At 39.2% G+C, this 24824-nt stretch overlaps 3 protein-coding genes and 1 long non-coding RNA gene across 5 annotated transcripts; 3 read left to right on the top strand and 1 right to left on the bottom strand.

The window, feature by feature from the left end:
• Positions 1 to 34: 34 nt before the first annotated feature.
• slc5a3b (solute carrier family 5 member 3b) lies at positions 35 to 6462 on the top strand. The gene is made up of 2 exons (XM_026295350.2): positions 35 to 268; positions 2368 to 6462. The coding sequence occupies exon 2, from the start codon at positions 2559 to 2561 to the stop codon at positions 4689 to 4691; it is 2133 nt and encodes a 710-aa protein (XP_026151135.1). The 5' UTR covers positions 35 to 268; positions 2368 to 2558; the 3' UTR covers positions 4692 to 6462.
• A 10182-nt stretch (positions 6463 to 16644) lies between these two features.
• Positions 16645 to 18202, top strand: LOC113123983 (potassium voltage-gated channel subfamily E member 2-like). Its single transcript, XM_026296403.2, has 2 exons — positions 16645 to 16851; positions 17476 to 18202. Exon 2 carries the CDS (start codon positions 17476 to 17478, stop codon positions 17803 to 17805), a length of 330 nt encoding a protein of 109 aa, XP_026152188.1. The 5' UTR covers positions 16645 to 16851; the 3' UTR covers positions 17806 to 18202.
• Positions 17096 to 18316, bottom strand: LOC113123984 (uncharacterized). Of its 2 annotated transcripts, none has more exons than XR_003294992.2 (3): positions 18176 to 18316; positions 17984 to 18056; positions 17096 to 17701 (listed from the first exon to the last, which is right to left on the bottom strand). It is a non-coding gene; the product is annotated as an uncharacterized LOC113123984 (long non-coding RNA). The 2 variants fall into 2 exon arrangements; XR_003294991.2 differs by having other exon boundaries at positions 17096 to 17682.
• A 281-nt stretch (positions 18317 to 18597) lies between these two features.
• Positions 18598 to 22742, top strand: casq2 (calsequestrin 2). The gene is made up of 11 exons (XM_026296402.2): positions 18598 to 19066; positions 20161 to 20245; positions 20388 to 20488; positions 20586 to 20697; positions 21177 to 21250; positions 21323 to 21453; positions 21546 to 21591; positions 21681 to 21735; positions 21904 to 22004; positions 22103 to 22177; positions 22258 to 22742. Exons 1-11 carry the CDS (start codon positions 18830 to 18832, stop codon positions 22462 to 22464), a joined length of 1224 nt encoding a protein of 407 aa, XP_026152187.1. The 5' UTR covers positions 18598 to 18829; the 3' UTR covers positions 22465 to 22742.
• The last annotated feature ends 2082 nt before the right edge of the window (positions 22743 to 24824 follow it).

Below are 24824 nucleotides of genomic sequence, written 5' to 3'. Positions count from 1 at the left end.
TACTACACGTGTGGGGCGGAGAGTTGAGCTGCAGCTTATAAGGGGGAGAGGCTGTGTTTTCTGACGGGCATCGCAACTTCCTTTTAAACTGAAGACCCGCAGATAATATTGGTCTGCAAACGCCTCACCACCTTATTGATAAGGAGCACCGTGGGATAGGAGGAAGTACCGACCCTCAGGGGGGACGGGTCTTGAGCAGGGAGTCACACAAGTTGCCTTCTGACGCGTGGAGCGTCGTTGCAGCACATCCGCTAATACTACAAACGAGGTATTTCATATATTTAACAGTGGAGCCGGTGAGTACTCGACTACCTGAGTACCCCAGTGACTTTTTTTAAAGTATGTGGGTAAACGCCAGGCTTAGGTCCGTGAAGATGTGTTTTCGGTGCTGACGGTCTGTCGTTGATTTCCTCTATCAGACATCTCAAGCTGTCACTTACTGGCCTGTATTTTATGTTGACGGCTGTCATGAAGAAATGCTTCAAACACCTGAGTGCGTCAGTCCTGTCTGCAGAGGTGAAAATCCACATATGAACCCCGCGGTGCGTGACACATACGAGCGTCTTGAAGATGCGCAGCTTTTGCAGACGGATGAATGAGATGACTGTTCTAGAAATTTCCTGCCGCCCGATAGGTGCATCTGCACACTGCATGACCGGCCGCGGACTGCTGTCGCTCCTCCACTGAGGCAGCGTCAGGCTCTCGGCCACATCTGGACACGAATTAAAGGGCCATTGTTCTGCGCACCAACTAGCCATTATTCTCCTGCTCCGTCATGGGGTCCGCCGACCTTAATGTTACCTGCAACCTGGTTTTAGTATTATTTTCATTTCGGTATTATAATGGCAAACAAACAGAGCATTTAGTGTCTGCCCTTTAGGAGGTGGTGACCTGTGCAAGAGGAGCACCGTTCAACTGCAGTCTCTTTCCTTTTAGAGAATAAACCAGTATTCAGAAGTTGGGCTTTAAGTGTATTTGATGTACCTCAGGGTTTGCTTAGTTGACTGATTGCCAAGGTTGTCATTCTGAATGCAAACCTCAACCTGGCGCAGACTATCATGTTAAACTTTCTCATAGTTGCACTTTCTCCAGTTTCATCGCCACTGGGGGAACCTAACTACCAGACGTGTTGTTGTTTTGTTTAACCCAATTATACCAATCAGCCTGGGCTAAACTTAGTGTCCCGGTTGCACTGACAACATAATATTTTTTATTGTTTTGGCAGTGGGCTGCTTGAGGGCTCTCTAGGTAATCCTACATTATATAACTTAAAAATCAAAATTCTATTAATCTTTTGAATGACATTGCTGTTTTTCAGAGCCAGGGTCTCTTGGCCAGTTTATGGTGAACACAAAGGGAGTGTTGCACTTGATGATGGTTAAGTGAAAACAAAGAGTTCTTTTATAGAGGAGGATATTTATGCATAATGCATTATGAAGATGAAGATGTGGGGTAATTTTTTTGAAACCTCAAGAGAGGTCAGACATCCAAATATGTGTGTGTGTATTTTATGTGTGTGAGACTGACACAAAACAGATGTGCTCACACATCACTATGCATAGTATTATTTGATCACATTGGGATTAAGTTTGACCTGTCTCATTATTTGAATTTAGTATAGTATATAGCACATGACTAAATATAACTTTTTTATGTCCAAAGTTGGGTAACTTGTTTTTTTCCACCTCTAGGCTCAGGGTTTGGTTTAATGACAGCATAACAGAAATACTTTTGTTTATGGATTAATGGTGTGGTAGTGTAATTTTTTTTAAATTTCTGTTTGTCATTGGTCCTCATTTTGTATGACTTTGACTTGCCTTGGCTATGTTTTATTTATTCACGACATAAATGCTAAAATTGAATGACAGTTTTGTACCAGGCAGGTCTTTAATTTTGTAATATTTTCTAAATGAAGAAGGTCAGGCCACATATTAGGCAATGTAGAAAGTTTTTAGTCTTTGGCTACAGGTTCTTGGTGCTTCTTGACTCTTCTTGTTTTATTACATAATCTTCTTAAGCTTTCTATGTAGTTTTTACAGTGGCACAGCTTGAGACCTTTGTGTTTAAAAAGATCTAGGTGAAAAGTAATAGGCTGAACCCAACAACCTCTGCTGGAAAATTACTGCTGCTGCAAAACCCAACTAATTAAAATCAACAATCAGTGATATTCCATATCTTATTTCCTTTGGAGTGAATTTGATAAATTTTTTTTTTTATGGATTTTCATGTTTGGTTTGACTCCAGTGATTTTTTTTTTTTTAACATCACTTTGTGTCTGCTGTTTGATGTTCAACCATTTGTGGTCACTGTTATGTCCTCTGAGACAAGACTCTAATGAGATGTTTTTTTTTCTTTGCTCTCTTGCAGGAATGAAAGCACACCTAGTCAATCTGACCGGATGGTGGATACTGCGGCTTTCATCCAGACAGCAAACTAAAGCAGAGCATTTCCCATGCTCCATATTTATTAGTTAAATCTATTTATGTCCCATTTTTGGAAAGATTCCCATAGTTGTGAGCTTTACTTTGAAGAAAGACTCCTTAAGGTAGTTGGTAGAAATGGGTCATCAAATGGAAGCAGCAGACATATCTGTGGTAGTGCTTTATTTTGTCCTGGTGCTAGTCATTGGGTTTTTTGCCATGTGGAAAGCCAATCGCAGCACTGTGAGCGGCTACTTCCTGGCTGGACGCTCAATGACTTGGATAGTGGTAGGTGCATCACTCTTTGTCAGTAACATTGGCAGTGAACATTTCATAGGCCTCGCTGGCTCAGGTGCAGCAAGTGGCTTTGCTGTTGGAGCATGGGAATTTAATGCACTTCTACTTCTGCAGCTGCTTGGCTGGGTGTTTATCCCTGTGTATATCCACTCGGGAGTCTACACCATGCCTGAGTACTTGTCAAAACGCTATGGTGGAAACAGGCTAAAGGTTTATTTTGCTTTCTTATCTGTGTTACTTTACATTTTTACCAAGCTGTCTGTGGACTTGTATGCTGGAGCTCTTTTTATCCAGGAGTCCCTAGGGTGGAACCTATATCTGTCAATTGTTTTGCTCATCAGTCTGACTGCACTTCTCACTGTCACTGGTGGACTGGTGGCAGTACTGTACACTGATGCCCTTCAGGCAGTGTTGATGATTAGTGGAGCCCTAACCTTAACCATCATCAGCCTACTGAAAGTTGGTGGGCTTGAAGGCGTCAGAACTAAGTACATGCAGGCAGTTCCCAATGTTTCTGCTATAATCGCCACTGGAAATTTCACCTATTCTCCTTCCTGTCGGATTGAGCCGAAACCAAACTCTCTGCGGATCCTTCGAGGACCTCTGGATGAAGACATACCCTGGCCAGGCTTCATTCTTGGCCAGACCCCTGCATCTATTTGGTACTGGTGTGCAGATCAGGTCATTGTTCAGAGAGTGCTAGCAGCAAAGAACATTGCTCATGCTAAGGGCTCAACACTCATGGCTGGATTTCTCAAGCTCCTCCCCATGTTTGTCATAGTCATTCCAGGAATGATCTCCCGCATCTTGTTTACAGATGAGATTGCCTGCATTGGACCAGAGCACTGCATGGCTGTATGTGGTTCTCAGGCCGGCTGCTCAAACATTGCATACCCACGTCTGGTCATGGCAGTGATGCCTGTGGGACTCAGGGGTTTGATGATGGCAGTGATGATTGCTGCCCTGATGAGTGACCTTGACTCGATCTTCAACAGTGCAAGCACCATCTTCACCCTGGACATCTACCAAACTGTTCGGAAGACGGCATCTCAGCGTGAGCTGTTGATTGTAGGCCGCATGTTTGTTGTACTCATGGTGGTAATCAGCATCGCCTGGGTCCCTGTTATTATTGAAATGCAAGGTGGACAGACATACCTCTACATCCAGGAAGTTGCTGGATATCTCACTCCACCAGTCGCTGCTCTCTTCTTGTTAGGTGTGTTCTGGAAACGGTGTAATGAGAAAGGTGCATTTTGGGGAGGCATGACAGGTTTTACACTAGGTACCATACGACTGATCTTAGCTTTTATCTATCGCCAACCTCCATGTGACCAGTTAGATGATAGGCCTGCCTTTATCGTTCATGTTCACTACATGTATTTTGCAGCTGGGCTGTTCTGGATGTCAGGGCTGGTGGCAGTCGTGGTCAGTCTTTGCACCTCTCCTCCAGATGAAGAGCAGGTTTGCACCACCACAGTCTGGGGGCTACGCAACCTTCAAAAGGTTCCCACAAAGGACAGAGACGAAATGTACAAACTGACTGACAAGAGTCATTGTAACGGCAATGGAAGCCTCCACAAAGAAATGCCCCCAGATGTCAAAAAAGAGAGGTGTTTGGATGGAGCAGATATCAAACTCCTGGTACCATCCACTGATCATGACCCAGCAACTCCAAGTACAGAAACATCCCCTGCCACCACCCCTGCTGAACGATTTGGTAATGGAAGGATGGCCATGATCAGAGCAGAGGAAGGCTGCCATGGGACTGGGGAGACTAGCAGGTGCATGCGTTTACTGGACTGGTTTTGTGGATACAAGGGAGGAGCAAAGAGCACTCAGCAAAATGTGCAAGAGGACGCAAGAGTCATTTCAGAGCTGCTGTACGAGCCACCTAGAGTTAAAATTCTCCTCAACTTGGGCTTGTTATGCGTCTGCTCTGTGGGCATCTTCATGTTTGTTTATTTCTCACTGTAGTTGAACCCTGCACTGAACTAATGGGGACTCGTGTGGGGGCTTTGCTGAAGGCAGACGTTATGTGGGGTTTGAGGACTACAGTTGAATATCCAGATATTTGAGAAGCTCTGTCTGTAATATTTACAGTTGTCTTTTGTAGCTCTTTAACAGGGATCTAAGCTTATTCTAATCATTGTTTTGAAATGATTAAAGCTTCTCCACATGAAAAACTGTACCCTTTTATGACTATGAAGCTTATTTGGCACCGGTGTGTCCATTTTGTATAGCACCTGTTACTCCTTCCTTCAGAATATCTACTGGGATTTTTAGAAGTGTAGTATTCTAAGTGAATTTAATATTTGCCTTATTTGAGATATGCACTTGTATGTGTTTTTTTTTTTTGTATGGTGAAAATCAAATGTGTTTGTGATTTATCTTTTTTTTTTTTTTTAACTCTTGTTGTGACTGTAGGTTTAGTTGCTGGTGTAGCATACATATGTCTGTAACAACAACGATTTTATGTCATAGACCATGACAGTTTCTGCTGCTGAGTACTATGGTCATTGCTACAATTATATTGATAAAGTATGTGATTATTGGTCAATTTTATTGTGCCCTGTAAGGTTGCTTTTAATGTTAGCAAATTGCCTAATAATTTTATTGTTTCTTTGGTTGAGTGTGATATAAAGCTTGTCTTTTATAACGGGATCTTTAGAAAGTGTGAAAAACAAGAGTTGATTTCAAGTGCTGAGAAGCATTACTTCTTTGTTGGTATTACACAACTCAACTTTAATTACATAGCACTTATATCATGCCAAAGACAGTTCAAGGTGCTGAAGGAAAACAAGAATTTAAAACACCTCAAGATGCTTAATAATCAAATTGGAAAACAGTTTAGTAATAAAATAAAATCTAAACCAGCTCCAAATACTTACAATACAATTGAAAAGAGAAGCTTGCCCAAACACTGTTTTCAAATTTCTTGTAAAAGTGGCCAAACTTTAGCTCAACTAGAAGCTGATTCTATAATAACTAAAAATCAGCTTCACCTTATTTAGATCTAATTCTGGGAATTACCAGGTGATAACAAACCTGAGATCCGAAGGATTTATTTGGTGCATATTTTGCTAAAAGGTATTTTATTTATGAAGATCTAAATTTTTCAGTGTCATAAATTAAACGGTAATCAATTCTAAGCCACAGGTAGCCAATGTAAGGTTTTAGGAATTGGGGTAATGTGTTTAACTCAGCTCCCTTAGTTTTTGGTAAGACTTTTGCAGTGGCAATTTGCACTAATTAAAGTTGTTTAATAGTTTTTCAAAGGCCTGCTAGTAAATCATTGTAGTAACCAATTCTTGTAGTAATGAAAGCATGAATGAGTTTCTAAAAGTCTCATGAAGTCTGGCCACTTTAAATAAGATATGTTGTTTTAGTCATAGTGTTATTATAATCAACATTTTGATCAGTCTAGCCAAACACCAAGATTTGTGACTTAAGTAAGGCAGATCGATCATACGCAAGGAGTCGAGCCTTCTGCACTGGCACCATCTTGTCTCTCTCTCTTGTTTCTTACATATGACCAATACATTTAAGGTGATCACTGATTTTTTTTTTTTTAGAATTACTGGTTTTATATGGTTTAGTGAAGGTTTATTTGTGAAACTTGCAGTTAATACGTTGTATACAGTATTCTGCAGTGCAGAAAATGGAGGGTGGAAAAGGTTAGAAAATGTTTTTCTGCAAGGGTAAAAAAAAAAAAAAGCATATCTTTATATTGTATGGCACTGGTAGATTGCACTTCATTTTTTTTTTCTGTTACATTTCAACACCGACACACACCATTTTTCCACTACTATTGTATCATGGCAGAAAAACAACAATGCTAATGATTTGGTTTTAACTGAGATTTTATGCATATCTCATTTTATTTCTCACATCGTTGAAAAGTGTGTTGAGTCTCTTGTGTTATGTTAGTATTGTGAAGAACGGAATTCTCCTTGAATCACCCACAATACACATTTCTTCTATAATAAGCTATCTCTTGTGTATCTACTGTGTCTCAATGTACCTTCAGTGCACTGCAGTGCTGAAATGTCATTTAGTCTTGTTTCAAGTGCATCTTTTATAAACCTCCGACCAAATGTGTCTTAGTGTGTAACATCAAAACGATAAAAACATAAAACAGAAAAACAGTACGTAATGAATATCCTAAAAATGTGCAGCGAATACCACATTTGTTTAAAACAATGTGATAAATCAGCTTTGCTAAGTAGTTCGTTTGCAGTTAGTTGTATATCAGCAGAGAATAATAATGCAAAGCAGAAATGAAATTTCTGACATTTGTTGCAGGATTAGCACAACACTGGGTTTACTCATGACATTATCAAGGGTAATTCAACCAGGTGAATAACATTTCTGACCTTCTGGGCCGTGGTCATTTTTTCCATGGTGTAAGACATTACCGGGTGTTTTTTTTAAAAAATGTTATTATGTTGTTTGGGAAATGTGTTGGAATGACTTCAGTCCGGAAGGTATTTGTCAAAATGTGATAGGCCAATCCTTATCAGTGTCAGGCATAAATGATGCATACTGTGGTGTATTTAAAAGTGATGATTGTTGTATGGGAAAGAGCTTTAAAAATACTTTCTTTCTTTCTGAAAGAATATACATTGTTATTTTTATGGATTTTATTTTTAGAGGCTGGAAATAAAGTTTCTGTGGAGATAAAAAGGAACGTGTGTGTACTCATTTTTTAACCTGTTGCAGGAAATACTCAGTGGGCAGTGGGAGAATATACATGTTTGCCTGGCTACCTGGCTAACATAAAGTCAGTTATGCTTAAAATTGGTATTCATCTACATCTACAATAGTTTCATTGTAAAGTGTTGTTTGTTTCTTTTAAGGTGATTTGTTGGATATTGCAACACTACACTAAAAACATTTTTTATTACTCATGTGATTATCAGCCTGAGCCAAGTTTTAAGAAGTCTGAGCATCTGTTTTTTTTAGTTGCTGAATGATTTTAATTCAGACCAGATTAATTGTGGACTCAACTTTGCAATTTATCTCGTGTGGTAATGTTGTTGACACTAAATTTACATCTTCTGAATCACTGCATTGTCAGTGACATTTTGCAACTTGTTTCTGTATGTAGTGACTGATGTGTTGTTTTCAAAACTCTGCAAGCATGAAGGCATGCATGCTGGGCTTGGATAGTAACAAAATTAATCCCTCATTCAGTGTTTTCTATATATTTTGGGACTTTCCGTTATGGCTGACCAGGATTACATAAATGCCAGCGATGCCATATTAATCTTCTCAGAACAAAGGAAGGACTGGGTGATTCCAGACTTCTTTACACAACATTCAACCAATCAAAAAGGCGATGATTTATAGCTAACAAATCTTCACTTCTAATCAGTTTAACTCCATACATCCATTTATCCTCCGTTTACCAAATGCTGCACCTCTGTAACTTTCTATTACTGTGTAACAGTATGTAAAATTTGCCTCATTAAAATACACTTTCAACACTCCACATACCAGTAATGCTGCAAAACACAAAACTAGGCAGCATCATAATATTTCATATGGTTAGGTAATGTGTGTAATACACCGTCCCTGTAAGAGTGACAGAATCAACACAGCTGAACTAATCTCTTTAGGTCAGAGTGGCACTTAGAGGCCATGATCTGTATTCCTATTTGATCAGTGACTCATAACAGTGATGTCCTGACTCTCCATAACAACAAGTTAAAATGTAGCAGGCACATACCAAAAGGGAGCACGTGGGCAGCACTTGGAAATAAACTGAGACAATTGCTCACCTTTCCTGACTGGTTTTTAGCATGTATGTAGGGAAGTACATTCATTAGTAATTCACTAAACATTTCTTTCTGTGTCTCCTGAAAACCTGATCTTCACTTTCTCGTTGATCCAAGGAGGAGCACATTTCGCACACAATGGTGTGATGTTAACTTGTGCAGGAAGATGTGAATATTATTAATGCATCACTCACTTAACCACAAGTGGGAATGACTATGAATGTTTCATCATGTGAGAGTGTGACCTTAATCCACCTCTTGCCTCCACCATTACACCCTGCAGGAATATGTCAAATGCATAAATAACTGAAGATTAGTAACTTACAGACCACTGCTTAATATCACTAAAGCTATAACATAATTACAAAGTCTGTCCATTTAATCCAGTTTTATTTTTAGCCAAAGTCTAAGAAGAAAATACCAATATTTGACTGATTAAACTATAATCAAAGATGCATATTGAGTTTGTAAGAGAAGAAGGTTACAGCAAAAAAAATTTCTGAGCTTCAGAAATTCTAAGAGCCTGATCTACAACTAGGTTAGTAATCAGTTTGCTGGAGAGCAGAGGGAGATCTGATGCTAATAGCTAATATGATGCTAATAACAGGGTGAGCTATATTTTGATTCCTAGGCCAAGCTTTTGAACAGTTAGGTTGGAGATTTCCTTGTAACTTTTACTTTTTGACTTTACAAACAGTTAGTTAGAAATACTCTTTCTTTGTTTTTGTGACTGGAAATGAAGTATGTCATAATGCGGTGCTGCAATTACAGCCACCACTGTTTATTTACGATGGATTTCTGTCATTTAATAGCACTTATCCAACGGATAATCTATCTGTGAGAAAACAAGGTGTATTTGCTTACCCCTTGCAATTATATTAAGGCTGCAGGCCAGAATTTCTGCTGTCCTTGTTATTTTACAACATTGCCAGTAACATGACACACACTATGAGTGTGACAGTGGCATAATTCAAAGTACTTTGAATTCCCTTTATCATCTATCATTCCCATTCTCTTATACATCATGCTTACTGCTTAACCAATCCCCACTTGCCTCATCCCCTCCCACTTTTCCCTAGAGGAAACTAATGATATTGTCCTCGTGGAAAACTACTGGCATCCCGGCCATGCTTTGTTCATTGTCTATTCTGGACAGTGAAAACACCAACAATAGTCTGAAACAAATGCTCTAAATGGCTTTACAGCAGTGGATTGATGATATTATCACACTGGATGTGTTAGACCGAACGCATTACAACCCCTCAATATGTAACGTATTAAAAAATCACAATTGTCATTTTATATGAATGTTATTAAATATGCTACAGTTATAGGGGATGGAAAACAAAGCAACAGTTATTGGTAGCACTCCCTGACATGCTGTGCCTCCGAGACACTCTACTTATCAGTGTTCAGGTTAGATCGATGGTTAAGTTAAAGCTTAGGGCTCTAAAAAAAAAAAAAACTGATCTGATTTAGGACGGACTGAAAGTTTCAACTCCACTCTGCTTTGAACATGATTGAAAACAATACCACAAAATCTAGAAAAACTAGCAGTGCCAAGGTAAAATAACACCCCTTAAACCAAACTGTTATAACTTCCCTCAGGTGACAGTATGTAATGTCACTCATAACTTCCCTAATTCTCGGATTGTCTTAGCCAGTTAGCTCGTGAACCATGTCTTTTTCACTGGTGACATTTTGACATGTCACAGTATGAACAGAAATTCAAACATTATTACTTTGAGCTAATTCTTAGCAAATTATATCCAAACACAATAATTTCCAGAGGCGAATCACCTCCCAGCTCAATAAAGCAAAAAATGTTGAACCGTTTCCCCTGTTTCTTAAAATCCATCAGTTTCCCATCCAGTTGTCTTCACATTGAATCCTGGTGAACTTGGGAGTGGATGGTGGGTTTTTACGGCACGTGTCAGAAAGTCTTAACTCCAAATATTTCTGACAACAGACATGCAGCGACCAAGGTACATGTTGCAACACACAGACACAAGTGGCAACTACATAGTTGATGGAGCATTGTGACTCACAGAGATGAAAATTTTCCATTAAGACAAATCACTCCTGAGCACATATAGTCCAAACAAACAGCAATAGGCAAACAACAACAAAACAACTGAAACACAGAATAGTAACAGTCATCACAGTCTTGTTAATTTTGGCAGCAGCTGCTGGTAAGTGGGCACATATTGCCAAGTAAGTAACTGATTATAACTTACACCAGGATTAATGACATTCAGCTGATACCGCTAATGAAGAAGAGACCCCTGGTCATCTCAACCAGCTGGACAAACAGTGTAGGGACCAAGGACATAGACACATTACAATGAAATGTAGCACAAGCTACTGTGTGAAGGTGAACATGAACACCACAAAGTTTAGAAATTCAATTAGGACTGAAGAGTTAATAGTTAAAGGTGTTGAAAGGAACAGACTATGCAGTTTGCCCTCTGGGGTTAACTGGTTCCAGTAAGTGGCAACTTAATACAATAGAGGACACGTTTGAACCCACTACACTCCATTGACTGAAATTGCATGTCATTTTTAATGGGTGTGGTCTGCCATAAGGTGTGCTTCTCTGTTGACAGATATGCAGCAAATGATTCATTGTCAGTGTTTTCTTAAACTGTGATGCATAACCATGTTCCAAGAAAAGTAAACCGACTGCATTTTCTTAAAAATTCTAACAGGTAATCAGATGGTATGCATATTTGCATTCTCATGCCCTTCCCCGCCCTGCACAGAAAGTGCAGAGGATGCAGTCAAGACTTTAAAGGATCATTGCACTTTGTATTTGGGTAAACCCTTAGAAATCAGAGCAGTTAGTGAATATATAACATGACTGAGTAGTACTAAGATGTACTGCAAATGGTATTGTATGTTTTGTTACCTATGAACTATAAATTATTGCAAATTTAAGTGGTGTGTTATGGTTATTAAAACCATCCAGCAACTTAAGTACAAGTGATGGAGCTGATTTCCCCTTATGAGCTAAGCTGTTTGTTAGATGCACATCAAATCTGTTTATATGCGCTTTTTTTTTTTTTCAAATGTAGCTAAGTACATTTCGGACTCCAACCAAAAACTTGCTGATTTTCCACCTATTTTGCTAAACTTTAGATGCATCACTGTTTTTATTGGGGTGACAACAAAAGCAGCCATGTAGGGAATGTGAGGTGACCTTTTAAATATACTGGAAACACAGAGTCAATGCATTCCTATCATTCTCCATGCACAGCTATGGCAACATCCCTGGGATTCTGGCATTAATCCATGGAATAGGATTTCAATGGCAAAGGAAATATTTACCTCCTTTAGTAAAAACAGCAGGAAGAATAGTGTCTAGAGTCTGCGACAAAATAAATGTGAATCAATGAAGTGTCAGCTGCTGATAAAGAGTCTGCTGATTTGTAAGCAGGCAGTTGCAGTTGCTATAATGCAAAAAAAAAAAAAAAAATCTGATTAGTTTATATGTAATGAAGCAAACCTTATCAACAGCTCGCACTGTTGTAAGTCATAAAATATGTAGAGAAAAACAATTCTTATCATTTTTCTCACATGCTTCTCTAACAGCATAGGACTATGAACTCTGCCACTGCTTCTAGAAAATAGGTGAGGGTGTAGAAATATTTAAGACAGTATTGAAGGAGATAGCAAAAGGCCAAGTTGAACGTGGAAAGTTTTCAAGCCTTCTTGTGCTTTTGGGTAACACCTAGAGGAATTTAATTCTCCTTTTTTATTCCTCAGAAAAAGGACAGTGAGCTGTAAGATACACAAATGATTTTAACATGCCGACCGCAGTGACCAGCTGTTATAGACGGCACACTCATTTGTTGTTACAACAAATATTAAAAAACAGTCAGATAATGTGTAACTCTGTCAAGTTACAAATGGTGCCTGTAGAAACTGGTTTTGTACTGAACTGAATGAATGGACAGACTAAACATAATGTTAAACTGAAGACAGTCTGCATCAACATAAGTGATATGGTGATATTACGTGTTTACACACAGAGTGGGGACTGGGAATGCAGAGACTCAGCCTGCAGTTTCCTTAGAGCTGTCATCCCTCTCCAAACCCCATAGAGACTGTTTCTACTCCAAGAACATCTTAATTATATAAATCAGAAGTTAACACAAGAAGAGTTATTCATAAAAACCCAATAGAAATAATTAGGACTACTCTTACTGAACAGATAAACAGAGTGGTCAACTTCTGTCTAAATCTCTGTTAGTAAATGACTGCCTGAGGATGGCTCTCCTCTCTACTCTCTCTCTCCTGAAGTTTGTGCTCTCTCTCTCTCTGTACCTTCTGCAGGTGTCCCTGGTCCTGTATATTGTTGATGTGCAGTTACTGGCCCCATCAACCTTCACAGTGTTTATTTGTTATTTCTTGTTGTTCTTTTCTCTCTTCTCTATCCACCCATCCCAGATGGACACCCTAACTGAGCCTGGTTCTGCTAGAGGTTTCTTCCAGTGAAGGGATTTTTTCCTCTTCATTGTCACCAAGTGCTGCTCATAATGGATTTACTGGGTTTTTGTAAAGTGCCTTAAGATGATTGTATTGTGAATTGGCCCGTTTCAATTGAACTGAATTGAATTGAATTGAATTGAACATATGTTGTACTAATGAAGTCCAGTTGAAGGTTGATACCTTAGGTTAGACAAAATGTCAACACACTACACACAAATTCAGTGTCTAGCTGAAATAAATAAAATGCCTGGAATCAAGAAAGTGGTTTTGCAATTTAGCAGTCTACTGCATTACTATTTACTATATGGTTTAATAACAAACTCTTGGCAGTTCAGCATAATGTGACCTATATTTGTGGTACTGTTTATAATATTGATTTGGATGCTTAAAAACTAAGGTCCTGATCCTGCAGTTATTTCTGTCCTTCTCCAATTAGTAGTTTTGATAAAATATTTCTGTTCTCTGTTTACTCAGAAATCATGCACTTGTCCTGTGTTTTTCCTTTAAGCATGTGTAGTGGGATGGGCAGAGGTGGAGCATGGGAAAAAATGTCAATGCTAACTGTAAATAAGCCAGCTAAAATAAAAAACAATGGGTCCTATAACTGCCAAGAAGTGGTTTTTGCTTTGAGCCAAGTTGTAGTCGGTGACTGGTTGTAGTCTAAAACTAAAGTGAGCTTGGATTCAGCTGTGTTGCTGTGGCCAATAACAATATGGGCTCTCAAAAAAGAAAATTCATAGTGTCACAATGAGTGGTCTTTATTGCCTTTACACTTTGCTAATGCCAGACAGACATGCCTTCCCTTAAAGCTGTATTGCCATGCAACAGTACTGCAACTTTGACTATGACTGTCTTAATGAAGACATGTAACATGTAACTGTAACAGAATCATTGGATGTCTATCTCTTCCATTCTGAAACTGTGTCAAACCTAATACATAAAATTAATTTTAATCAGTGCATTTATTAGGCCAGAGCTCAGGTAAATGTACAGCGGTTCATTTGAGGTAACATAAATGATCATCACCTAAAAGAGGGAGTGGTAGTGGAAGCCAGAAGCTGGTCCATGAGTGGAAAAGTACTGCTGCACTGTCACTTAAGGCCAACCAAAACAGAAAAGAGATATGCAGGATAACTATCATCACAAACAAGTATGACGTATTGCTATTGAATTCAAAACTAAGCTAATTGTTTTGATCAAAAGTTATTACTGAAAGGTGGCAGTCCCTGAAAGGCAGGTATCATTGCATGTAAATCTGGATTTTGGGCCAGGAGAATGTCAATTTAGGCCAATCAACTGAAAACTTCTGAACATTGTGTTTGTATGTGTTTATGTAATGACATATGCTCATTCCCATGAGTTACAGTACACTGCTTACATGATTATTTAATGCTTTATGCATGCCTTAACCTCAATGCCTCCAAACCACACACATGCACACATTGACAGTAGCATGTGAGGTAACAGAAGAGGCTTTGTAGGAATGTGCAAAAATATGGTGTGTGTGAGTGTGTCAATCTACGTTTCAGACATTATATAATGTTTAAGCCTAAGGGTGTTTATGGTTCATTGGCTCCTGTGGCACTGCCTTCTCTTTTGCATATATCACTTTTGCCTTGAGGTTTCCGTTGCGACTCTGGTTTCCTCCCACAGTCCAAAAACATGTATGTCAGGTTGATTGGTGACTCTAAATTGTCCATAGGAGTGAGTGTGAGTGTGTGAGGTTGTTTGTCTCTATGTGTCTCTATGTGGCCCTGTGATGGACTGGTGACCTGTCCAGGGTGTACCCCTGCCTTCCACCTGAAAGAGAGCTGGGATAGGCTCCAGCAGATCCCCATGACCTTGGTTAAGAAATAAGTGGGTATAGAAAATGGATGGTTGGATGGGTTTCTGTTGCTGTTCCAGTCCAACTCTGACCCCTGATGTTTAATCCAGCCAGGCTTGTGATGATGTCAGATGGCCTCTGGTTAGTTCAGTCATCCTTAACTTGTTTCCACTCAGTGGAACCTATACTTAAGAACATTTTAGATGAACTTTGAATTTTTTAATTTATTAATATTACAATATTAGCATCATTTGAACCATAGCTTCCAGTTGAGGCAGAATACAAAGTAAACTGAATACATTATAATCTGACACTTACTGCTGTTCTGCTGACTACATTTATGTTATGCCTTTTATGCTACAGCTGGCTCAGCCACCGCATCTAACTTCTCATGTGATATTTATATTGTTGATTTAGCTACAAGTTAATGCTCATTTAGGTGTTTTAGGGATTATCACTGTCAGCAGAATCGTCATTAGTGCTCAGATTAACTGAGAATCGACATTGAGAATGTTTATTTGTGAATAGTCTGCTATATCTTTGCTGCTGTGAGCGCTTTTACTTAATGAATAATGTGGGAAAGATGACAATGCTGTTGGGACTCATCAAACATCAGATGTTCTGGTCCCCTGCTGTCGGACACATTGTGCTGCAACATGCTTTCATCAAACTGAGCCAACAGAGAAATTCCTGATGTTTAAAAATATATTAAGTTGTGAAACAGAGACTGAAAAAAAAAACAGAGTAACGATTCCAAGGTCATTGGAGGAGGTTGATACACTTTGAATTTTTAACTATGCAAAATCTCCTATTGCCATTTTTGAACATGCAAATACCATTTTGACCACCTTGTAGGTTTTGCACGATAAGAACCCTGCATTTGGCCTGTTCAGTGTAGATTATATTACCTTTTTATTTCACAATAACTTTTTTTTTTTGCATAGAACAGTCTAATCTATTTGCAAGTTTTCTTTTTTCTATCTTTGTCCTTTCTGACTCTCTCCTTCGGCTGTGGAATTTTACAAGTCTCAGGCTTATCATCAGTTCCACTTTAATATCAGTGTGTGCACGTGTGCATCTGTCTCTTTGTACTGTCTGTGCACACTGCTCCTATCTTCTTTTGTTTCATTTTACAGAGAAGAAAGTCAGCATAGCGTCTACCCGCTGGCACGGCATAGCAAAACATAAATGATCTGGGAATGATCAGAGATTGTGGGAGTCATCTGCTCCAGCAGTGTCGCTCTGAGGGGGAGAAACACTACCCCTTCAAACACAGAATCCAGCTTTAAACATTCCTCAGCAAATGCCCAGTGTGATAAAAGTGATACTTTACACTACAACCAAGACCTCAATTCATTTTCTTACTTTACCTAAAAGACAAAGAATATTAAATTATTGATTACTGATAATGAAGCAATCATGTACATCACTGAAAATATTGTAAGTTCATGTGACTATGACCTAAATTGTGTAGCGTTACACTGCCATCTAGGGGGAGCTACAGTAAACAGTGTTACTATAGACTTTAAATAAATGTTCACTTGTATTATAATCCCTTAGTGTAGGCAGATTAGGAATTACAGGTGAATAAATGCCACTCTCTAAATTACCAGGTCGATCTTTAACCAACTAATTTCTGTTCTTTATCACTTTTATTTGGATATTAGTGTGTATGTTCGTGTGTGTGTGTGTGTGTGTGGTGGATAATGATTTCCCCTGCTCCAATTTCTTTATCTACTGACGGAAATATCAGTGTTTTGTGTGCTTAACATTTCCAAGGTCATACTGCAGTATCTGCCCCTCCCACCCATGCACACATGACTGAAAACCGACTGTTTGGCCAAGAAGTAAAGACCTTAAAAAAGTAAATAAAATATGAGCAGTGCCTGACTGTGTTCTTGTGAAGTAGCACGTTAATGAGTTTGCTGCTCACTCTAAACAGCAGTGCTCTTTATCGCTTCGTTTTTGTTGTGCTCTGCTCTCATCCCAAGGTTTTTTGATCTCCAGGTGTATGCTGTGACCTTCAAAAACCTGGCAAAAGGTTGGTGTGAGCTCAGAAAAGCTGAGATGGTACCATAATGATTGTCTAAGTTGTCTGAGATCGTATAATGATTTTAGGCTGCTAAACTGTTTTTTCTTGTTCTTCATATGGCTGTAGAATTGTGCTAGAATAAAGCAAATTAAGGCTAAATAGATAAAGGATAATTGGTGAAAATGATGTTATTCTGCCCTTTTGTGGTTGTATTTGTTGCATGCAACTTTAAAAACATAAAATGATGCAGTTCTGATTATCAGACCTCTTTTATTAGCTGAAAAATGTTTCCAATCTACATTTGAACTTTTAAAAGAATGTGCTGTGGTCAGTAAAAGGCCCCACTTGTCTTTTTCTTTCTGTTCTTTTCTGACTGGTTTGAATTGCACATTCTGTAATTTAGGCTTGCTTTTTTTTCTTTAAATGTTTTTTCTTTGTTTATTTAGTTATGACATACACCATGAACCCAAGTTTTCATGTGCTTTAAAATGTTTATCTAGTAAAATATTTACATATTTTTTACCCATATTATTTGGATGAACTATTAAGCAATTTGGTCAAATCTAGACAAGTACAGTTAGTCTTAAATTTTCAAAATAGCAGAAAATTGTCCTTTGTGTTCCCTCTAACCAGATGAGTGCATCCGATTGGTCCAATCTGACCCTTCACCTGGAGAGGTCGCTGACCAATGCTTTGGGTCATTATCTTGACAACTGGAGGCGTAACGTGACATCTGCAGCCGACGCTATAGACAAGACGCTGGCTGAGGAGAACTTCAAGGATGTCATCTGGTATCTGGTGGTGATGATTGGCATATTTGCCTTCATAGTTGTGGCCATCCTGGTGAGCACAGTCAAATCTAAGAGGAGGGAGCACTCCAATGACCCCTACCACCAATACATCAAAGAAGACTGGACTGCTCAGATACAGCAGAGTGACATAAACACTAACTTTGTTGCTTGATGCTACAAATACGTAGACTCAAATCCCAGCACATCAAAACATGCAACAAGGGCAACAAATAGTTTGCATTTTCTGTGAATGTTGCTAATGCTGATTAATAATAAAGTCTAATGGCCATATATCTAACTCTTGGTTTAGCTCTATTGTCAACCCTTAATTATGTGTATTGTTCACTTACAGCAGTTCATACATGGTTTGCTCTGTAGAGGGCAGCAAAGGCTCTATCCCAAGCTGGCTGGAGAACTGTTGTACTGAAGACAAGAACAGAGATGAAGATTAAACAGAAAGGCAAAAATAGAGGCACAGCTGCTGTTGCTTTGTCATCACCCAGCTGAAGCCAAAGTTGCTACCTGTATATATGCATACATACCTACAGCCCACGGCTTGGTAGCCCATTGCACCTGCCAAAGGCATGGGATAACATCTAAAGAACCATCATTACAAACAAATTATTACAAATTCTTATTTAACTTGAACCCTATACACCTGTTGGCAGATTGTAAAATAAAATGAAACCCCTTAAAATAAATGAACCCCAACTAACTCCTTTTACACCTTCCTGTTGTCCTTAGATAGAGAGCAAGTATTGTAACTCACTATTAAACCTCCCCAACCGTCGTCCTCTACTATCTCTCTTTCTTACTTACCATTTTATTTTTAGCTTTCAAACAACTGGTCTCCTAAAAATGGGCCTGTTCTTCATGGGTAGGGGGAGACAAGTGTTGCTATGTATGGTATCCACCTCCCCCCCAGTACCTCACAAGCCCAAAAGTACTCCTCTTTCGCCTTTGTGCTAGCTGAGAGGAGGCGTGAAGGGGCGATCACACTGGGAGGAACAGTTGCTGGGTTCTGGAGATGCTTTAGAAATTGGACTTATGTGGACAGCTTGGAAAGCTTGAGAACTGCAAGTCACGGACCACTTCTACATTTACCTTTCCTTCCACAGGGCTTAGGTGACCTTTCTGGTGGTGCAGTTTTACAATTTGAAACTAAACCAGACTGTGGCTATCTGTAAGTCTTGATCATGCTTTCCCTGTGGTTGTTCCTGCTCCCTTGCCTGAGCCTTGTGCCTCTGGCCCCAGCGAAGAAAGGCCTGGAGTTCCCACAGTATGATGGGAAAGACCGTGTCATAGATATCAATGATAAGAACTACAAGAAAGCCTTGAAGAAATACAGCATGCTCTGCCTGCTCTATCATGAGCCCATCCCAGACAGCAAGGAGCTGCAAAAACAACACCAGATGACCGAGCTGGTGCTGGAGGTAAAGTATTAAGAAGTGGAAAGGAAAGTAGGAAGTAGGTAGAGAAAAGGTGCAGGGAGAAGCAGGAACACAAAAAGTTTGAATTAGATTTTCTATATGAACACATATAAATAATAAGGCTAATTCTGGAGCTGTAAATGAACTTCAAGGTATTTTGCATTAAGACTCAGTTAAGTAGCTAGATACTCTTGTAATTTATTTTAAAAATAAATGCCTCTGTTTGAAGCTTATGGAGAAGGAAAAAGTATGCTAAGTCTCATGTTACACATGGCCGAGAGTTGCTCTTTCATCTGTTGAAAGTAACATGAGCCCAGTCATGCTTCTCTTATTTTACACCACACAGGTGGGCCCTGCAATGGTCAGGTAGCCATGTCCAGTAACTAGTACCAGAACACAGTTAACTGTGATTACTTGAGTGAGCAGATAAGGTACTTTTTTCTAAATATGTGCAACTTGTAGGTGGTTTTAGCATTTGGTTTGAGGTTGTTATATAAAAAAAAACAACTTACATATAACAGAATTTAACCCATGCACTCCACATCCATGTTGGTGTGTTACCACCACTTAAATTAAGGGCAGTGTATGAATTGTGCCACCTGCATGCTCACATGTGTGTGTGTGTTCCATGCTACAAACAACATGAACACTGCTGCATAGCATCATTAGTGGTCAGTAACTCCACTTCTCCACTGGGTGTTTTCCACTTGGCCCAGAGCTTTGCCCTGTGTGCTAGAGAAACCACATTCATCAGACACTAAAGAAGCTTGTTCCATTTGTGGCAGGAGATTCCGAATCTGAATCAGCTTACCTACTGTACTTCATAGAACAATTGCCAAAATGATTATATAGACTCTTGCTTTGGTTATATATAGAACAAGGCAGACTGATTATGTAACTTTGTCTCACAGCCATTAACAGCTTGGCCACCTCTGACAGCTTGCCTACTTTGGAATTATTTTTTCCCGCTAATACCTTAAACAAAACTGCCTTATTTTCTGAAATAAAGCAGCCTCAGTTAATATTTTAACTCTGATTCTTTGCATCTTTTGCGTTCAGTCCTTTTCTTACCATGAGCCTTTGCTTTTATGCTGCAGCTTGCAGCTCAGGTTATGGAAGAGAAAGACATTGGCTTTGGAATGGTCGACTTCCACAAAGATGCAAAAGTGGCAAAGAAGCTGGGTGAGTATATGAATATACATAACTGATTGTTACTTGCAAGTACTGAAAGAGGATTTCCCATAATCACAGTTATGAATCGAGGGTCAAATAAGTTTAGGAACTCTAAATATGTGTTTTAACTTGGAATTTCCTTCAATCCCAGGTGTGGAAGAGGTAGGCAGTGTATACGTTTTTAAAGCAGATCGGGTGATCGAGTTTGATGGCTTGCTCTCTGCTAACACCCTGGTGGAGTTTTTATTGGATGTGAGTATACTGGTTCAAGGACAGATTCCCAGCACCTGTTTTGATCATCATCATTCTAACTCCAGTAGTTCTATTTCCTCTTTCTGTCTGGCTTCAGCTGCTGGAGGAGCCAGTGGAGGTGATAGGAAACGCTCTGGAGCTGAGGGCCTTTGATAGGATGGAGGAAGACATCCGACTCATTGGTTACTTTAAAAGCGAAGACTCTGAACGTGAGTGTGCAGCGTTGTCAGTCTGAATGAAATGTTTGTAAAAGGTATGTGTTGCTGTGTGAACCCAGCTCTCTACCATGTTAGATGTCTCTGTGATGGCTTTTCTGAGGTACATGCCCATTGTTGTAAATGTATTTTAACCTCCTCATCTCCATGGATTTACAGATCCATTTTTATCACGGCTGCACACACAGCTGCCACATGTTTTGGAAGGACTGAGTATAGAGTAGTTTACTTGTGGTGCTGCTGCTACATCCCATCAGACCAACTGTGGGAGCATTAAATAGAGGTCAAAGTTCAGCTATTTCCATTCCGGGATGTGTAAATGTCATGTATACACCAGCCAAAGAAAGCACAAACAGATGTGTGTTCAAGAAAACAGGAAAACAAAATTCTGTTTCTCGTGAAATGACACAGCATAAGAACACTGTGTACTCCACTTTAACTCCCTTTTTCTCACTGTTCTCTTTTATTCTCAGACTATGAAGCATTTAAAGAAGCTGCAGAGCAGTTTCAGCCCTACATTAAGTTCTTTGCCACATTTGACAAATCTGTAAGTAACCAAAAGACAAACAATTCAACGGACACATCATTATTCATGTCTGATCTGTCCTCGCTGCTTCAGGTGGCCAAGGAACTGACTCTGAAGTTGAATGAGGTGGATTTCTATGAGCCTTTCATGGAAGAACCTGTCACCATTCCAGGGAAGCCTCACTCTGAGGAGGATCTGGTGGAATTTGTAAATGAGCACAGACGGTAAACAAAGAGCAATCCTGAAATAAATACTCCAGAAAAAAAAAAAAGGCTAGAAACATGAACTGTGATATTAAATGTTTCTGTTCCATCAGACCCACTCTGAGAAAGCTGCGTGCAGAAGATATGTATGAGACCTGGGTTAGTGCACGCATAACACCAACAATTTTAAAACTACATTTCTACACTTGCAGTAGCTTGACAATTATTTTTGTCTTTCATATCCTTAGGAGGATGACATTGAGGGCATTCATATTGTGGCGTTTGCAGAAGAGGAGGATCCTGGTGAGAACATGTTGGAAAATTTTAGCAATGGCGTTTGGCAGTTGGTACAAGACTATACAAATAAACAGCAAAACATTAAAGAGCTTTATTCCTTTTAGACATGTCTTTGAAATGCAAAAAAGGTTTGCAGGGGTTTTGATGATGTTGTATGATATTGCTTTCTTACAGATGGCTATGAATTCTTGGAAATCTTGAAGGAAGTGGCCAGAGACAACACTCACCTACCTGACCTCAGCATTGTCTGGATTGATCCTGATGACTTTCCCCTGGTGAGCTGTGACACCTTCAGGCCAGACAAGAAGGAAAATGCCTAGATCATATTTATCTCAGATGCTACAGGTCTAATGTGAGCTTTGCTTGCCTTCAGTTGATCCCCTACTGGGAGAAGACCTTCAAGGTGGACCTGTTCAGACCACAGATTGGTGTGGTCAATGTTACAGATGTAAGTCCATGGCAACCTGATGATGTAGTGAAGAGTTTCTCCTGACATTGTTTGACCTCCCTGTCTGTGATTGTGAGCAGGCCGACAGTGTGTGGCTGGAGATGGACGATGAGGAGGATCTTCCCAGCGCTCAGGAGCTGGAGGACTGGATTGAAGACGTGTTGTCCGGCAAAATCAACACCGAGGATGATGATGATGATGATGATGATGATGACGACGACGACGATGATGATGATGATGATGATGACGATGACGATGATGATGATGATGATGATGATGACGATTAATATATGAGAACATCTTGTTGATCATGGAATGTTGAGTTGAACATGGACAACTTTTTGCTAAAAAAACAACCCCAAATTAGTGCCTGCTAATAATAATTATAATTTTATTTAATATTCAAAACTTTCATTTTCGACCATGTAAATAAATCTGGAATGGGTTTGTGGATTTAAACTATATTTATGTTTAAATCTCTGGACTGGATACCTTTATTACATTACATGACATTCATTTATACATCTAGAAATGGCTGTTCATAATAAAGGGCTGTTGAATCATGTCTTCACCTTAATTAACTAAGCATGTTGGGAAAACCACAATCCATACAAACAGTAAGACTACTTAATAGCACCTTTATTATTATTAGAATGGTTATTATTGAATTATTCTGTACTTCTCTGCAAAATTCTTTGATCTAATGCTGCATTACTGTATCCCAACAGCAGCTGCACAGGGAGGTACTATTGTCATCACACTATTGGATTGACACAAGAAAGCATTCAAATGCCAATTCATCATGTTTTTCTTCCTCTCAGCATTTTGGTGCTTTTTACTGTGCTTTGTTGCGTTGTTGGTGTTCATTCTTCAACTGTGCGTGCACAATGAAAGAAATCGTAATCTGCAATGACAAGGGAGGTTTCTTGATCTGTGGGTGGGTGGCAGACAAGGAATCGCAGTTCATTCTGGGAAGTTAAAAGCAGCAGAAACGTCCTCAACCAGAAGTTACACCAGGTACATTTAAAAAAACAAAAAAAAAAAAAAATTCTCTATAATCAAATCAGTATTTTTGTTGTCACATATTGCCCCCACAAACACAGCACTGTGGACCTGATGATCTATCTACGGTGTCCTCGTAGCACCTTCCATCCACCCCACCCCCTTCCCATGGGTTAGTGGAAACACCCATGATCATATAATCAATGGCATTTTAATAAAAACTATTCTTCCTGTTGATGTAAACCTACTCAAATTAATACTATTACTTTGATGTTGTGTCCATCATTGTAATTCAAACTGAAAGGCCGAAGAACATCGAATGTGTTAAGGTGTGCTTATAGACTGGACTGTAAATTCCACTTTACCGACTGCAGGTCTGTTGGATAAAAAATACACCAAATTAACTTAACTGAACAATTCAACCTTGAAAATGTCAGTACAAATATTTATTTGTTCATTTTTTACAAACGTGACTTTGACACAAATGCTATGATTTTACATGTTCTGTTGTATAAAAGAAAATGGGGACAACTTAGGACTCACAACATTTGGACACTTGGGAAAGCAGTCCATTTTCTTCATTATATTCCCTTTTTTTCTCTTTTCCTCATGCCCTCTCACGCACAGAAGCAAACGCCTGAAGGCATCACATATACGCTGAGCTGATCCTAAATATGTATAACTGAGGCACATGTGTAGTCAAGAAGTTTTTACAACCATGACACTCTAAAATCCTAAACTACACTGTCAGTGACCACAGTAACACGTGTATAAATATACATTCACAACATACACACATAGAGGATTTAAAAATACTTATAAAATATTCATACAAATTAACAGATTGGTGCTCAGGGCAGTGTTGCGAATCCAGTAGTGGTAGATAGGTGGCAGTAGTGTGACACCCAGACACTCAGATGTCCATAAACATCCAAAATACTGATACTGGGTTGATATAATCTAATCTGGTTTAGTTTACTTGTTTAATCTCTAGCCAGCACGTTCCCATTAATGTTAGAGAAATATTTTACGTCAGAGAAAGTCAATTTTTTTAAAAACACCCCTTTAGATACTGATGTGTTTTATGCAAGCTGAGAACCTCACAACTCAGTCTGCTGTAATTCACTCACAGCCGCCAAGATTAATGGTATGCAGGTAGGTGCTGCAATAATACATTTCTCTACTCCTTTCATGTTGAACTGAGATCAAATCTGGGACATAGTTCTGAATTTAAACAGCACAAATCTGAACGTTTTAACATGAGATATTAAAAAAAAAAAAAGACGACTACATGAACCTCGTCTCAATCCAAATATTAAATCTCTGTGCTGGTCTACGAAAAGATCACTGCACACACTTACTGCACCTGTACAAATGCAACCAAAATGAGCAGCCACATGTGTTTTTTCACAATGTGTTGGCCAGACCCCAGACTGTGGCTGGCATTTAGTTTAAGAGACTCCAGTGATTTGTCTGATATTTACGAACACGTCTTCAGCCGTTTGGAGTCCAGTTCTTTCCAAAAATACAGAGCAGACTCACACGGTAAAAAAACAAACAAACAAACGTTTAAACAAAGCACAGTTTTGATATAAAAGCGTGGCTGGAATAAAGTATCTTCACATATAAATACTGTACATATATC

This window comes from Mastacembelus armatus, chromosome 21, assembly GCF_900324485.2.
Source record: "Mastacembelus armatus chromosome 21, fMasArm1.2, whole genome shotgun sequence".
Taxonomy (NCBI): domain Eukaryota; kingdom Metazoa; phylum Chordata; class Actinopteri; order Synbranchiformes; family Mastacembelidae; genus Mastacembelus; species Mastacembelus armatus.
Note: the sequence above shows the minus strand (reverse complement) of the source record. Positions and strands in the feature narration are given on the sequence as shown.

What these genes read in the sequence shown, in the direction of transcription:
- slc5a3b (XM_026295350.2), top strand. Translation starts at nt 2,559, where the DNA reads ATGGGTCATCAAATGGAAGCAGCAGACATATCTGTGGTAGTGCTTTAT.
- LOC113123983 (XM_026296403.2), top strand. Translation starts at nt 17,476, where the DNA reads ATGAGTGCATCCGATTGGTCCAATCTGACCCTTCACCTGGAGAGGTCG.
- casq2 (XM_026296402.2), top strand. Translation starts at nt 18,830, where the DNA reads ATGCTTTCCCTGTGGTTGTTCCTGCTCCCTTGCCTGAGCCTTGTGCCT. An exon ending in TGACCGAGCTGGTGCTGGAG is followed by an intron (nt 19,067 to 20,160) that starts GTAAAGTATTAA and finishes TTTATGCTGCAG; the next exon opens with CTTGCAGCTCAGGTTATGGA. An exon ending in ATCCTGATGACTTTCCCCTG is followed by an intron (nt 22,005 to 22,102) that starts GTGAGCTGTGAC and finishes GCTTGCCTTCAG; the next exon opens with TTGATCCCCTACTGGGAGAA.